Below are 14,159 nucleotides of genomic sequence, written 5' to 3'. Positions count from 1 at the left end.
ATTGTTTTATCTGTATATGATGTGGTTTGTTTTACTCTATTACATGAGTAAATAACTTGATAACTGTTGTGAAGTGTGCCATGAAAACATCACTTAAAAGGTCCAGTGTGTAACGTGTTTAGTTGTTAATTATCAAAATCTGTGTTGCCTGTTCAAAAACTTTACCACCAGAATATTTACCACCAGCATCAATTCCAAGTATTCCTTTTGGCTTGAAATGTTACATTTGCATTGGCATGAACTGGGTTAGACACTCCATATTCATGCGCCATCTTGAAATACGTTAGCCAGCAAGGGACATACTGGACATACTTCTCCGCCTTTTGCTGTCCCATGATAAACTCACAGGCGCTGCTAATGCTGCTAATGGGTATCGTAGCTTCCCGGCCCCGGCAAGTTTGAAGAAGGAAACGTGGAGGACCACACGTATTCAAAATCCAAATTTCAGGAACAGGAGTCTTCCTCTTCACCTGGAAAAAATAAAAAGGATATTGAAAAGAGCGAGAGACCAGCTTTTTGAAGCGTGAAGGCTACCGTAGCTGTCATACGTACTTTGAACTGCGTGGCGCGAGAGAGTTGATTGCGATATATGATCTCAACGCTAGATGGGAGAAATTCCCACACATTGGACCTTTAAAAACATGATGTATTGGTCTAAAAAAAAAAAGGCAACACACAGTGAAAGATGTCAATATGATTTTTTTTTAAATCCATTATCCATTCTTTACAATCACACCATCAATCAAATCCAGGCTTATTCTCAAACAAACAATCTGTTAGAATACAACTCTGATGAGCTTAAGAAAGATGGCACCATCACGTGGAAGGGGAACATGATCAGGGAGTGTTTTCACTTTTCACAGGCAATTTATTAAAAATATTTCCTTTTATGAAGATAGATTCTTTTCTTTATATACTATCAGGATAGAATAAAATGTCTCTGAAAACTGAAGGTTTTATGTGTGAAGAGTGCTATGTTGAAAGTGTTGCATAGTTGAGGGGACAGAAATGTAAGGATGGGGGGGGGGGGTCTTAATTTAAAATGACACATAGGGAAGTAAAAAGCTCTTTGTTAAATGCAGAGTGCAGGGTAAAATACTCTTTTTCAATACTTTTCTATGATTGTTTTGGCTCCGAACTCCCCACGCAGCCAAACCTTTAAAAACGAGTCAAAAAGCTTGACCTGTCACCTTGTGTACTGTGCATGTGGGTGTAAAATCCTGACCTCAAACATTAGTAACATATAGTCCATCTTTGTGCAAATGCAACTCAATAGAACAAGATCCACAGCAATCACATGTGATAATTATCTCCCAAGCGGTTGTATGAACACAGGGGGGGGGGGGCTCTTGTCTTCTTGTGGGTCAGTGGTTGTTTGCCACTCTGCGTCCATCATTTAGTAAAATAACAAAATATCTTCTTGGCAGGCAGACGAAGTTTAAAAAAGAAAAGAAATACTGTCAATCTAGCTTATGGGCTGATTAAAGCTCCAATCATTGATAAACCCAAACTTGTCTTCCACACAGAGACTTGGCAATTTACTTCTTTAGAGGTGGTGTTAATGCGAGCAGAGTCCTCAGAGGAATCCTTGTCCGGTAGTCAAAAGGTGTCTTGATGTTGTTCCCTCGGCATCGGCTGGATGAGAGCTGGAGACGTTTCTAGTCGAAAAAACAAGAAGAGGGAATCCCCCAACTCAGCTTATAAAATGTCTCGAGATGCTGCGCCAAGCGTTGTTAAAACGAATGAAAAAAAAAAAAAAAGGGGTACATTATATGAGCCACACCCAGTCTCTGCTGCTGGTTCTAACTTTACAAGCTCCAGCCAGGAAGAACTGCACTTTTCTTCCTTCCTCCCGTTCTTCTCATCTAATCCATACATTCATCATTGTCTGATATCCCGTCCCCTGGTCAATCAGCTGTCCGTCCACCTATTGGGAACATGTAAGAGTTTGCACTTCTCCAAAGCCCAACTTCTTATCCTTAGTCGTTCTCCTCCTCCTCCTCCTCCTCCTCCTCCTCTTCCTCCTCCTCCGGAGCATCTGCAGACCTCTGCTTTTGCCTTAAGTCTCTGTCCGTCAAAAAAAAAGATCCACGATGCCGGCCGGGGTCACCGGAACTCATAGATGGCTGCACTGTGCTCGGGAACGTGGGTGAGGTTTAGGGACTGGTACCTGCAGCGTAACAACACAGTACATGTTAGGATGTGTATATGTGGAAGAAGTACATGGCATAAACCGCTTTTCCAACTTTGTGATAATGCCTTTCTCAGATAATCCAAAATGATTTTTTTCAGTGGTTTATTTAGTTTAAAGACATAATTAATGAAATCAAACCCCTTTTTGATACTAAGGTCAGCATTTTTTTTTTTCTGCAAAAGCCATTCAGCTATTACCTCATTATATATATATATATTAGTTATCAGTGTTAGTGGTGGAGTCCGTCATTCCCACACTGGATTCAAACTGCCTTCACGTGCATGACATCCATGTACTCCAGTGTAATGTCATCTCATTGATGTCAGCCTCGCGGTTGACTGTTCATATTCCCTTTATACAATATTAGAGCATTAAAAGCATTCATCTGGCGCAAACACAGCGTCACTTTTAAAATGTAGAAGCCAAGAAACACAATACACAGTATTTGTCACAGAGATTAATGCTGACTACGGGTGGGTCAGCATTTCTTAAATTCTAACAGCCGATCAGTTGTAATCTTGTAACGAGAAGAAAACAAGAGGGAGGAGCCACGGCTGCACACCTCCAACTCCTCAGCAAGGCAACCAACTTTTACTGTGCCCTGCTGTTGTGTGGAAAAAATGATGAAATCAGATCTCGGTTGCTCACAGCATGATGGGAAAAAGTGTGTCTGGCTGTCGTGTTTCTGTAGCTGGAGGAGAGTTTGCTGTAGTATTCAACAGTAGCCTGGATGCCAGCCGAACTTAGCCCCGCCCACAACATTCGAGGTCGGGAATTCTGACTAGAATCTGAGTATGACCATAATTCAACAGCACATTCTGCTAATCAGAGGTGTCGTCAAATCAACCAGGACTGAAATCTTAAGGATTACAACTAAAAGAAGTTTTTTTTTTTTTACAACCAATAAAGGAATACTTAACCTATCAGTTTATCTGAAGAAAAAAAAAAAAAAAAAATAAATAAATAAATAAATAATAAACAAAATCGGAGATACATGGTTTTCACCGAATAGAGACAATAAGTCATAATCCTCTATATATTTTGTCAGGGAAAAAAATTAATTTGTCAATCATTTTTGAAGCATCTATTCCTTCAAGTGGGTTCATCAGGTCAGGTGAGAACAATACCAAGCACTCATGTGTTGCTTTGAAATATGCCTGATCTGATAGCTGACTTCACTTGAGTCTTCCGACACAACTGCAATCTAGTTTGTCAAAAACAACCCCAAAATAAAAGGCTTTACTAGAATAAAAAGATGGATGTTGACATCTGAAAGTCAGTAGCTGGAACAAAATGAATTGAGGGCAAACCACAGTCTGGACTCATGCTCAAATTCAGCCTTCCCATGTGTGGTTTGCAGGGTTCACACCAGAGGTGGTAAAAGGCAGCAACGAGCACAGAGTTGATCCTATAAACAAGCTTAATTCATAAATAGATATACAACAACATTCAAATTGCAGTCAATACAGTATTCGGTCCAGGCAATAATGTTAAATTAAATGCAAACATCATAGCATAAGTATGAAACAAGCGCTGGCTGTTAGTCATTTTCCACTTTTGAAAACAACATGAAATAGAGGCATTTTGCGATCAGAGAGGGGAAACAAAACTGCTTCCAAGTATTTGGTCAGAGAAGGGAATAAAAAAATAAAAAAATGAAACGGAATGGAATGAAATCAGAGGACTTTTGTAACAATAGCCAAACCATTAAGTGCAGAGGGAGTTAAAAGAAAAGCCAAAGAATGTCAAATAAAAAATGAAAACACTAAAAGATAGACACCAAGCAGGTCTAAGTTTGCTTATAACCAGACAGTACGACCATATAAATCAAATGCAACAAACGGAGGGTGTTATTTGTTCTGCTTCATCCATATAAGGTTACACACAGTCTAACTTGAAGCGGTTCAGAGCAACATTCATCCTCGACTAATCATCTGAGCAAGGGGAAATTTAGAATTAAGGGCACCTTGACAGAAGCTGCAGAAAGCTGGAACTTAGGGGTGGGAATCACCAGAGGCCTTACGGTACGATATCATCACGATACTTATGTCACGATACGATATTATTGCGATTTCAAACATATTGCAATATTCTGCAATATATTGCAATTCATTACCTTTTTTCCAACTTCAAATTTTTCCCAGTTTTAAATTATGTCCCCAAAAGGAAACTTTGTCAATGTCTGTTTTATCTAAAGAGATACATTTCTCTGTTTGTTCATCTCACTTCAATTATATTGCTGCAAAATCAGATTGTCAAGCAGACAAACTGACCAACGCATATATAATAAAAGATCAATACTTGGCGTCTGTGTATCGATACAGTATTGCGATACTATGCCGTATCGATTTTTTTTCCCCACCCCTACTGGAACTGTTGTCTGTTCAGTACTTTCCCTACCCAGATTTTCCATCTGGTCTGGGGCTTTGATCCCACAACCTTTCAGTAAAAAGTCTGCTAATTTGTTAAATTACTCGACTTCACCTCACAGTAACTAGTGTTGTGTTGCGTTACCATTCAGAGCTCCTGTGGTAGTAGTAGCCCTCGATCGTTGCTGTGGATTTCTGGAAGCATATGTAGTAGAATCCGGCAAAGGAAGCTCCGCTGATGTCTTTTATCGTGTGGTCAGGGACCAGAAACTGCTCCTGCAGGGGCAGGGTGAGAAATAGCAGCAGCTGAAAGTTCAGAGGTGACTTACTACGACATATGGTCAGGCTCAATTTTAGGCAGTACCTTACCTTCCACCTCATGAAAATAAAGTCAGAGTTCTTCAGATCCTCATAGTCAAAATCATCAGAGTTAAATGTCTTTGCATACTGGTAGAAGGCCTGGAACTTGCCCTTGACACAAAAAGTAAAAAAAGGATTTATGTCACGGTAAACCATCCTGCCGTAGAGCACTTGTGCCGATTACGAATGAACAAGCTTTCACCTTACCCAGTGCTTACGATCCACATCTTCATCTGCATCCCATTTCCGGGTGAGAAACGGCCGCTTCCTGCTGATGATCTCTCCAGCGAAGAACGTGGTCAGAGTTGGGTATTCCTGAGAGAGAGAGAGAGAGAGAACACGACAGAAAACGGTGGTGTTTTTGTTTGCTCTGGTGCCGCCAATCTGATACATGCGGTTTTGTCTTTTCTTCTCTTTGTAAGTGAAAGAATGTCACACCCAATGCTTATGATTAGTCTTTCAACTAATCACATATGCTGATATTCATTGCGTGTCTTCAATCACTGTAGTCATATTATGTGATTTATATGATAGTGTAAACTATGAGTTACAGTTTTGTACAGTAGGACAATATGTAGTCGTTTGACATGACGTCCTCTATAATAAGACAATAACAAGAAAAAGGAGCTCGACTTTACCAGTCTCTTGAAAAGGACACAAACACAATGAGCAGGGGAGCTTAAACTTTGTAGCTTGTTAAAGGGAATAACTCCTCTCACCTCAGTCAGTCCTTTTATTTTCAGATAGCCACACAAGTAGGAATCCTCCATGGTGACATGCTTAATAAAAGAAGACAAACAACAGAGAATCATTTACTTCATATCTGTATTATGTAGTTTCTTCTACATTCTAATGACAGTAAGTGGCATTGATATGATTCTATGGCATTTATAATATCCTCTCACACAAAACAGCCATGAACAGGTTTGTAAGCCTCTTCCTACAAATGCAGAAGCCACATGACTTAACCTCTATTCATTTGTATTTTTGATAATACGATTATATAACATCTCTCCTTATAGTTGAAAAGGGTTGCTAGTAAACAGTCGCTAGCACTGCTACATCTACAGCTAGCTAGGCGAGTTAAGCTCAACCACAGGCCAGGGCTCATTGATTTTCCAGCTGTCAATCATCACACCGCCCGTTTGACAGATCACAAAATGCCCCTGACAGCTGGCCTGAATAGTAAAATATCCGCTTCACAGCCCTACCTGCAAAACAACCTCCACGTCGTAAGAGTTCCCTTTGCTCTTTTGGTGGCCCCTGAACTTAGAGCCGCTGTACAGCAGCGAGGTGACAACGCCGGGCTGCAGGGTGTTTATCGGTGGCGGTGGGATAAGAGAGGCCGAGGATGCGAAGGCCGCAGCGGGGGAGTCGCTGAGGTATCCAGCGGGGACAGGCATGGCTCCCGCTTCGCTGGCTGGGCACCGACCGCGGTCACTTGCCGTCTGAGCGATGGACTCTGTCAGTCTTTTCGAACAGGTGGAAGAGGACTGAAGCGGTCCACCAACATTCAAATCCCCACCGATTCCTCCACAGTTTAGTTTACTAGGCGCCAAGCTTCCAGAAAAGTAAGTGGACTTCGCTTTAGGCACCAGAATCCGCCCTTCTCATTGGGCAACTGAGTTCACCTTGCTAACATCTGCAACGCTCATTGGTTCAACTTGCGGAAGGCTTATGGCAATAGTCGGGTGTAGTTTGTTCCTGTCGTTTTACAGTGCGTAGAAGCACTTTTAAAACTACATTTCCCACATATAAACAGTATTTGCGACGCACAGAGGTCACACGCGTGCTTTTGAACCACAGGATAGGACCTTCTGTGTGAAAGCTGAGGGAGAAATGTGCGATAGTAAATAGCAACTTTACACAGTTAGCCAGTACAGTATAAACAAGAGTTGATGCGAATACTAAAAATATTCACTCGTATACAAATGTTGCGTTTAATGAATTAACGAACTGCGGTCAGAAACAGGTAGCCTAGCCTGTCAGCTAACGTTAGCTTATCTTACAAACAGATCTTCACGTAACTTTCGCTATGTTTAGGAACATTGTTAGACTTCAGAGTCAGTTTGGAAATATCCTTTCTCCCAATAAAGTGTGCCCAAGAAGTCCGCACTTTCGATTTGCTTTGAAATACTCCACAGCCATAACAGGTAAGCTACATCTATTTTTCTGCTGCAGTAGCTACATTAACCTTGTTGTGCGAGTGCTGACTGATGTGATGTGTTCTGCTGTTTCTAGAAAGAAAACGATTTTATCAAGATGTCAGTATATCCCAAGGTGAAGGTAAGTGTCAAATGTCAATGGGTCGAGTATGGCAGTTCTGTGATTGGGGCTAAGTTAATTTGTTGGTAATAAAAGCACATTTTTGATAATAAGATAACCGCTTAACTAGAATTGTTCCTTCTCTGTGTCATTCTTCTACTTAATATTTTCAATTTTTATTTAGGTGGTTTATATGAGATAAACCTAGACAGAAAGAAACTGAAAACCCCTGGAGGGAAGCTGTTCACAGTGCCAAATGAAGTCCTGGCCATCGCCGTGGCAACAGAGTGGGATGCTCAAAGAGACACACTCAAGTTCTACACTATGCACCTGGTATGATCCTTAACCGGGAACTGGAGAGGCTTTAGTTTCCTATCCTTGTGGTCAGAACCAATTTAGGGTTGCTTGATATGTTTTAAAACCGCTATATTAATATGTTTGTTATATGTTTTCAATTACAAACAATACAATACATTTGAAGCTCCCTCTATGCTATTGAAAACAAGAGAGTTGTTGTGAGAGTTTGGGACCAGAAAACTAGGTCACGGTTTCCAAAAAGTATGAAAAGCCCTGACTTGTTGTATACTATGAGCTGCTGCAACCCAGATTGACACAGAGATTGCCACGCGGAGGTTTACTCCAGAACTAGTCTCGCAGTGCCAGACCTAACTCCACAGCGCTGTGGAGTAAGGTCTGGCTCAGAGGTGTGGACTCGAGTCACATGACTTGGACTCGAGTCACGACTTGGGCTGCATCTCATAACTTTTATTTGATAGCTCCTCGACTCCTCGGTTGATAACTTTAGGCTGTACTCGAGGAAATCAGACTTGCAGCTTGACTTGGACTTTAACACCAATGACTTGTGACTTAACTTGGACTTGAGCCTTTTGACTTGACAAGACTTGATACCTTTGGCCTTTATTTAAAATGTATTTTACAAATTAATTAATGAAACTATAATGAGCAATTAATTCCCAGTGAGTGATGAACACAAATGAACGCATCATTTCCCAGATCCACTTTAGCCAATCCGACAGACCGGAGAACATATGCTGGAGAGAAGCATGAAGAAGTGAAGTTATGTCGCTTAGTGCCAGTTGGAAATGATGACACCAAAGATAAAGACTATATGGTGGTCAACAAAAAACAGATGGCAATTTGCAAAACATGCGGGTCAAAAATTACAGATGGAGATGCAACAACTTAGCCTGGTTGACACCAGACCCTTCTCAGTTGTAACTGAGAGTGGGTCTGGGGAAGCTTCATTCACAGCTCATTTCCAACAGGGCGTCACCAACGGACGCCGCTCAAATGCCTCTGGGCGCAATCGGATAGCCCTTCAACGATTAATACCAACGATCCGGGTGACGTAGCCGCGATAGCGGCATCAACGGGTTGCTGCGCTTCGGTGGCCGTCATGTTGAATGTAAACAAAAAGCTGCTTGCCGTCGCTGCACTATCGTCATCGTGTAAAGCCCGCCTCAACGGTTGTGATTGGTGCCTCGATTTGGAAACATTGGAATGGGCTCTTGGCCAGACGGACTTTCAGAGCAAATCTCATATTTGCCGGAAATTTGTCAGGGTTTTCCCAGGCTAGCAACAACTTCTTTCGACATTTGAAGCTGCTGTTAACCCGAAACGAGATGACAAATCAGCTTTGAAAGTAAACGGCTATGCGCTGCAATCTGCTAACGTTACAGCGGCGAAACCATGGGTTAACTCTAAGTACCAGGAAAAAAAGCACAACCTTATGGGTGAATGAAACTGTTTATGCCTTCCTTGATGTTGTTTATGCGAAATTGGTATGTTCTCTCTCACACACATGCACACACAGATTATTCATCTATAAAGTGAGTAACTTTAATCTAGAACTCTAGGACCTATTTGTGGCAGACTGCTACACTATCATTGTTTTTTTCTTCTTCTATTACATTTATCTTTTTGTTTCATTTAGACATAAAACATTATGAAAGTGCAGTGTCAGTGTAAGTTCAGTACTTGTCTTGGGACTTAATGTGACTTGCAAAACAGTGACTTGGTCCCACCTCTGGCTCACCACATTCCAGCATAGGAGGGAAAAAAAAGATCTGGGTTGTTTACATTTCTTTAAACCAATCGTCTTAGGCGCCGCAACGGTGGCTCCGCAAAATGGTCTCAGGAAGGAACTTGTTTAGGTGGCACATTTGCACCCCGCAAAAGCAAACGCCACATATAATATTGAATGAAGTTAACAATACAGTAGCGTGAGCTATTTAAACTAGCTGGATACATGGTTCAACGTAATTTGCTCTTACAATTGTATCACCGCGTGTACCTCGTCCATAGCAATCCTCTCCAAATCGGGCCCAAAACGTCCCAGTTAGATAGTAAATGCCGTAAACGTTCTTTGTAAATCTTAACAATCATTTCCCGAAAGAACAAAGCAGTCCTGCACGATCCAAATTTTCTTCAAAACTTTACATTTTCAGAGTATAGCTTGCTAGCTCAAAGTTTGTTGTTGTTTCCCAAAGCCGATGGAGTTTGAGAACGGAAACACACAGAGAACGGAAGGAGAGGGACATGGATGTCAGGCAGTTATCCTGGAAATGTTTTTCTGTTGATCCAGACTCTGATTCTCAGAAGAAAAACATTGCTAGCTATAGTTTTTGCCATGAAGCTCTTTTCATGCTTGTTTTTTTTTTCTTGGCACTAGTAAAGGATGTTTAACTAAAAATGTAACTGACCGAAAGAGTAATGTTGGTACCCTCTTCCTGCAGACTACTCTGTGCAACACAGCTCTGGACAATCCCACCCAACGTAACAAGGAGCAAATGATCAATGCTGCCCTGAAGTTCCTGGAGACTGATACTGTCTGGTATACTAATTATGTTCTTATTGACTTAACCTTTTATGAAATTGTTAATCCTTTTTTAGAACGGGGGCTTTGTAGTTGCTGTGGATAAGAACTATAAGTCATTCGGTGTTCTGTACATCCATATATTGCCGGAGCTAAATTCTAACAATACTCTCTTAATAGGGATGTAATGTCATTATAGCCATTGTTTAATGCGTACAGCAAAAGAGAGAGATTAACACAATGACAACATAGATATTAAATGTCCATGTCACATTATTTAGAACTTGATCGCTGCAGAAAAGATATTGTCCTGCATTTGGACAAGCTTGTTGAATTTACATGTTGGTTATTGTCTGAGATATTTAGTTTTTTTTTTTTTTTTACGTTGCTGTTGTGACTTTAAATGTTAATGGTGTTTTATGTTTTGTTTAGTTACAGAGTAGATGAGCCCCACGGATTGGTTGAGCTGCAGAAGAATGAGTGGGACCCGGTGCTGCACTGGATTGAAAACCGGTAACAGCAGCATTATCTTTTGTCACAGTCAAGGCACGTCGGCTGATGTTAAAGTGATGGTTCGGAGTAATTTACCCTAGGGTCCTTTGCACCACGACCTCACCAGAAGTTTATGAACACTTGCCTGCTCTCTTCTGCTCTCTGCTGCTGCTGCTGCTGGTGCTACCTGCAGTTAGACTCACAGCAGCAGAGAGCAGAAGCCAGCAGGCAAGTGTTATTTACATAAACTTCTGGTGTACTTACAAACTTTCCAATCCATCGTTTTATGAGTACATAACCTATATGTACTAGTGTAGACCTTTGGTATCATTTCGGGCATTATTAGTCATTTAAGAGATACAAACGTGGGTCCATTAGCCCCGCGCTTAAGCTATTCAGCGCTACTACGCTTACTCTCACGCTTAACTCACTTCCAATGTTAACCCAGGGTGTTTGGCTCGAGGTCGTGGTGCAAAGGACCCTACGGTAAATTACTCCGAACCATCACTTTAAAGCCCCTAAAATGGCGATATAGCCCTTGTTAATGTAGCTACCATATTAAGCTCTCTCCTAATTGTCTTTGTCTTCCACAACTCAATTGCAGATATAACGTCACTATTGGCTCCTCGTCCAGTATTTTGGGTCCTGAGATCCCAGAGGCAACCAAAGACACATTCCGGCAACACCTGAATTCTTACAACTTCTGGTCCCTGACAGGTAATACATCTCCAAACTGATCCAAGATAAGCACAGCTCTTGGTTCAGATGATTTACCTGTAGTGCTAAATATTATCATCACACATAGTCTGATGACAAGATTACATGTATAGAATATTTTGGTTGTGCGGTAACTGTAATAGTTGGGATATTTAATCATTTTGCTTGGGTAGACTGTTATAATAAGCTTTAATAGTAGTAGGACAGAGCTATACAGTAATATGGTTTCTCCTGTGCAGGGCTTGAGTTTGTGATCACCCAGCTGAAGTCTGTTGTGCTGTCGATGGGGATGATTGACAGACATCTGAGTGTGGAACAGGCTGTGCTGCTCTCTAGACTGGAGGAGGAATACCAGGTAGGAGAGTGGCAGAATGGTGTTTCCAGCAACTTCTTTTAGTTGGTATCATTGGCCACATTTCTTTCCTGTGATGACCATAAACAAAGCCCTTGGTCAAGATGCTTGGTGGCCTCTATCTTGTGACACTGTTGTTGTTAGTGTTTTTTATAACAACGTTTCCCAGAAATCTCAGAACTCCTCTTGCAAAAAGAATATTTGCTGCTTCAGTCAAAGTTTTTACTGGCTTTATTGAAGATCAGAATTTGTAATATTTTTTTTTGTTTCCGGTTATTCTGCCACCCATCTGAAATTGCAAGAAACTCAAAAGGATGGCTTCATTTACTCTGGAAAAACAGTGCCCTCTTCTGTTTTTATCATATTCCCCATAAAACCTGAGTGGAGGTCGACCGATATGGGTTTTTCTCTGGCCAATGCCGATCTTTAGAAATCAGGGTCAGCATATGGCCGATAAATGCTGCCGATTTTATTTTGGCCGATATGTGCTTGTTTTTAAACCTCTATTTGAAATATAAAATGTAACCCTAATAATTACTTAAGATACACATTTCAACAACATTTATTGAACACTTCACCAATCTGCACTTGTATACTTAAATAAAAAATGTATAATTTAAAAACATATATATATATATATATATATATATATATAATAAAGTTTAGTGCACTTAGCAGCATTTATCAAACTTCTGAGAACATAAATCTGCAAACTTTCATAAATAAAATAAATTAACAATTTTAACAATAGTAGTGCTGCACGCAGTAGCAACCAGCAGCATTTTTAGTTTTAGGTCTGAAGAAAATGTTTAACACTTGAACACAAAAAATCTCAGTGGATCTTTACTTCTGCACAACAACACTAGGCTGCCCGCAGATGCGCCTGCCTATTAATCGGCTTAATATACTCGGATATCGGCCGAAAAAAAATAAAAAATGGCAAAAATCGGCCGATTAATTGGTCGACCTCCTAAACCTGAGCAGTTGGCACGCAATTAGTCTATAACGAGGATGTTTCATTTACGGGATTGTTCCGGTGCCGCCAGAGGTTCCGGCGGATGTCCCTCGTTTTCGGCTGTATGTCCCTCACCTTCCGCTTTCTTTGTGTTGGTATTCTAACTCCGGTCGAATTGGGAAACATCCTCCGAGCTAGAACCGACAATCAAATTATATATATATTTTTTTTTGGAGTAAAGTTCTCATCACACACTATTGTGATTAGTTTAAGGAAATACCAATAAACCACAGCACATTTTTCTCCTATCCAGGAATGTTGTGTGGAGTAGCCAGAGGTCTGGCAATGGGAGACTAGCACGCAATGTACAATGCAGTGTAGAAGCTGACTTTGTTCTCCTGAGTCTTGTTTAAACTTATTTACAGCAGTTCTTCAAATTACGTTGCTGATACAGTAATGCTTTTTCTATCTTGCACTGCTGCATGTAGTGCCTTCAGTATAACAATTAAGAAACCACAAGTTTAACATGCTGCTCTTCCTGCAGGCAGTATTCTGTTCTTATTCTCTAACATGTTTTTTCTCCTGCACAGATTCAGCACTGGGGAAACGTGGAGTGGGCCCATGACTACGACATGTATGAGCTGAGGGCACGAACCGCTGCTGGAGCTCTTTTTGTTCACCTCTCGTCTGAGGGTTCAACTGTCAAGCGCAAACTTCTGCAGGACCGACAAGGATAAGCTCAAACATAAAACTCTTAGTAAGCACACATCAAATGTGCCCTCAAACTGAAAGCACCACGGTTTATCCACGCTTCCACATCCACGCAGACAAACACAACACATCCTGTTTGTTCTATTTAGCAGTGACAGCTGCTTTGTCTGTGATCCGTTGTCGAGGCATCTCACTCCAGTAAAAAACAACAACAACATTGGCTGTCTTTTTGCAGTGTTTATACGTGGCAGCTGCCAAGTGTGCCACCCCTCACCGAGTTTCCAGCCGGTTCTCAGTCATCCGTGATATTTTGGATGGTTTCAAGAGAATAGTGACTAATGTCGTTGTCCGTTTGGTAGTGGAATGTTAATTCCTTGCCCTGCTTTTTCTGTGTGCCACATTTGAATAGAGCAAAGGGCCTATTCTATCCAAACGGCACACTATCAATACTAATTGTGCTGTGTGTAGTATTGCAATTGTTGAAACCTACTGCATTTACAAAACGTTTTTGGAATGGTAAGGTTGTCATTATCCATGTTATATGTACTTTGGCATATTTAGTGTACAAAGCTCAAGGTTTTGTTGCTTTTAATTTTCAAATTAAATTTAAATAATGACTCGTGTGTGCCCTTTCCACCTACTGTAAGCAAAATGCTAGTTAATTGTTAAATTAAAATCTAAACAAGTTAAAACATTTTTACAGATGTCTGTCATGTTTAATTACCATATGTGGATACGCCTGATATGATATGCTATGTCTGCAATGCATCATCTCTTATCAGAAGAGTGCTGTAGTCATAAAATAGCCATTTATACGTTATTGATGCAACCTTTGCTGCCTTTTATTTACAATCGCCTGACTCTTGTGATGGATATTCTAGCTGTCCAATCATGCTAAAGGTCAGGAT

General features: G+C 40.9%; 2 protein-coding genes across 2 annotated transcripts; one reads left to right on the top strand and one right to left on the bottom strand.

Moving 5' to 3' along the window:
- Nucleotides 1–681: 681 nt before the first annotated feature.
- LOC120550905 (glucose-induced degradation protein 4 homolog) lies at nucleotides 682–6,543 on the bottom strand. Its single transcript, XM_039787851.1, has 6 exons — nucleotides 6,135–6,543; nucleotides 5,643–5,702; nucleotides 5,131–5,238; nucleotides 4,933–5,034; nucleotides 4,709–4,839; nucleotides 682–2,170 (listed from the first exon to the last, which is right to left on the bottom strand). The coding sequence occupies exons 1-6, from the start codon at nucleotides 6,324–6,326 to the stop codon at nucleotides 2,107–2,109; spliced, it is 657 nt and encodes a 218-aa protein (XP_039643785.1). The 5' UTR covers nucleotides 6,327–6,543; the 3' UTR covers nucleotides 682–2,106.
- Nucleotides 6,544–6,674: 131 nt separating this feature from the next.
- Nucleotides 6,675–13,947, top strand: atpaf2 (ATP synthase mitochondrial F1 complex assembly factor 2). The gene is made up of 8 exons (XM_039787850.1): nucleotides 6,675–7,076; nucleotides 7,165–7,209; nucleotides 7,373–7,521; nucleotides 9,945–10,042; nucleotides 10,457–10,537; nucleotides 11,121–11,233; nucleotides 11,473–11,588; nucleotides 13,131–13,947. The coding sequence occupies exons 1-8, from the start codon at nucleotides 6,959–6,961 to the stop codon at nucleotides 13,275–13,277; spliced, it is 867 nt and encodes a 288-aa protein (XP_039643784.1). The 5' UTR covers nucleotides 6,675–6,958; the 3' UTR covers nucleotides 13,278–13,947.
- The last annotated feature ends 212 nt before the right edge of the window (nucleotides 13,948–14,159 follow it).

This window comes from Perca fluviatilis, chromosome 21 (assembly GCF_010015445.1).
Source record: "Perca fluviatilis chromosome 21, GENO_Pfluv_1.0, whole genome shotgun sequence".
Lineage (NCBI taxonomy): Eukaryota > Metazoa > Chordata > Actinopteri > Perciformes > Percidae > Perca > Perca fluviatilis.
Note: the sequence above shows the minus strand (reverse complement) of the source record. Positions and strands in the feature narration are given on the sequence as shown.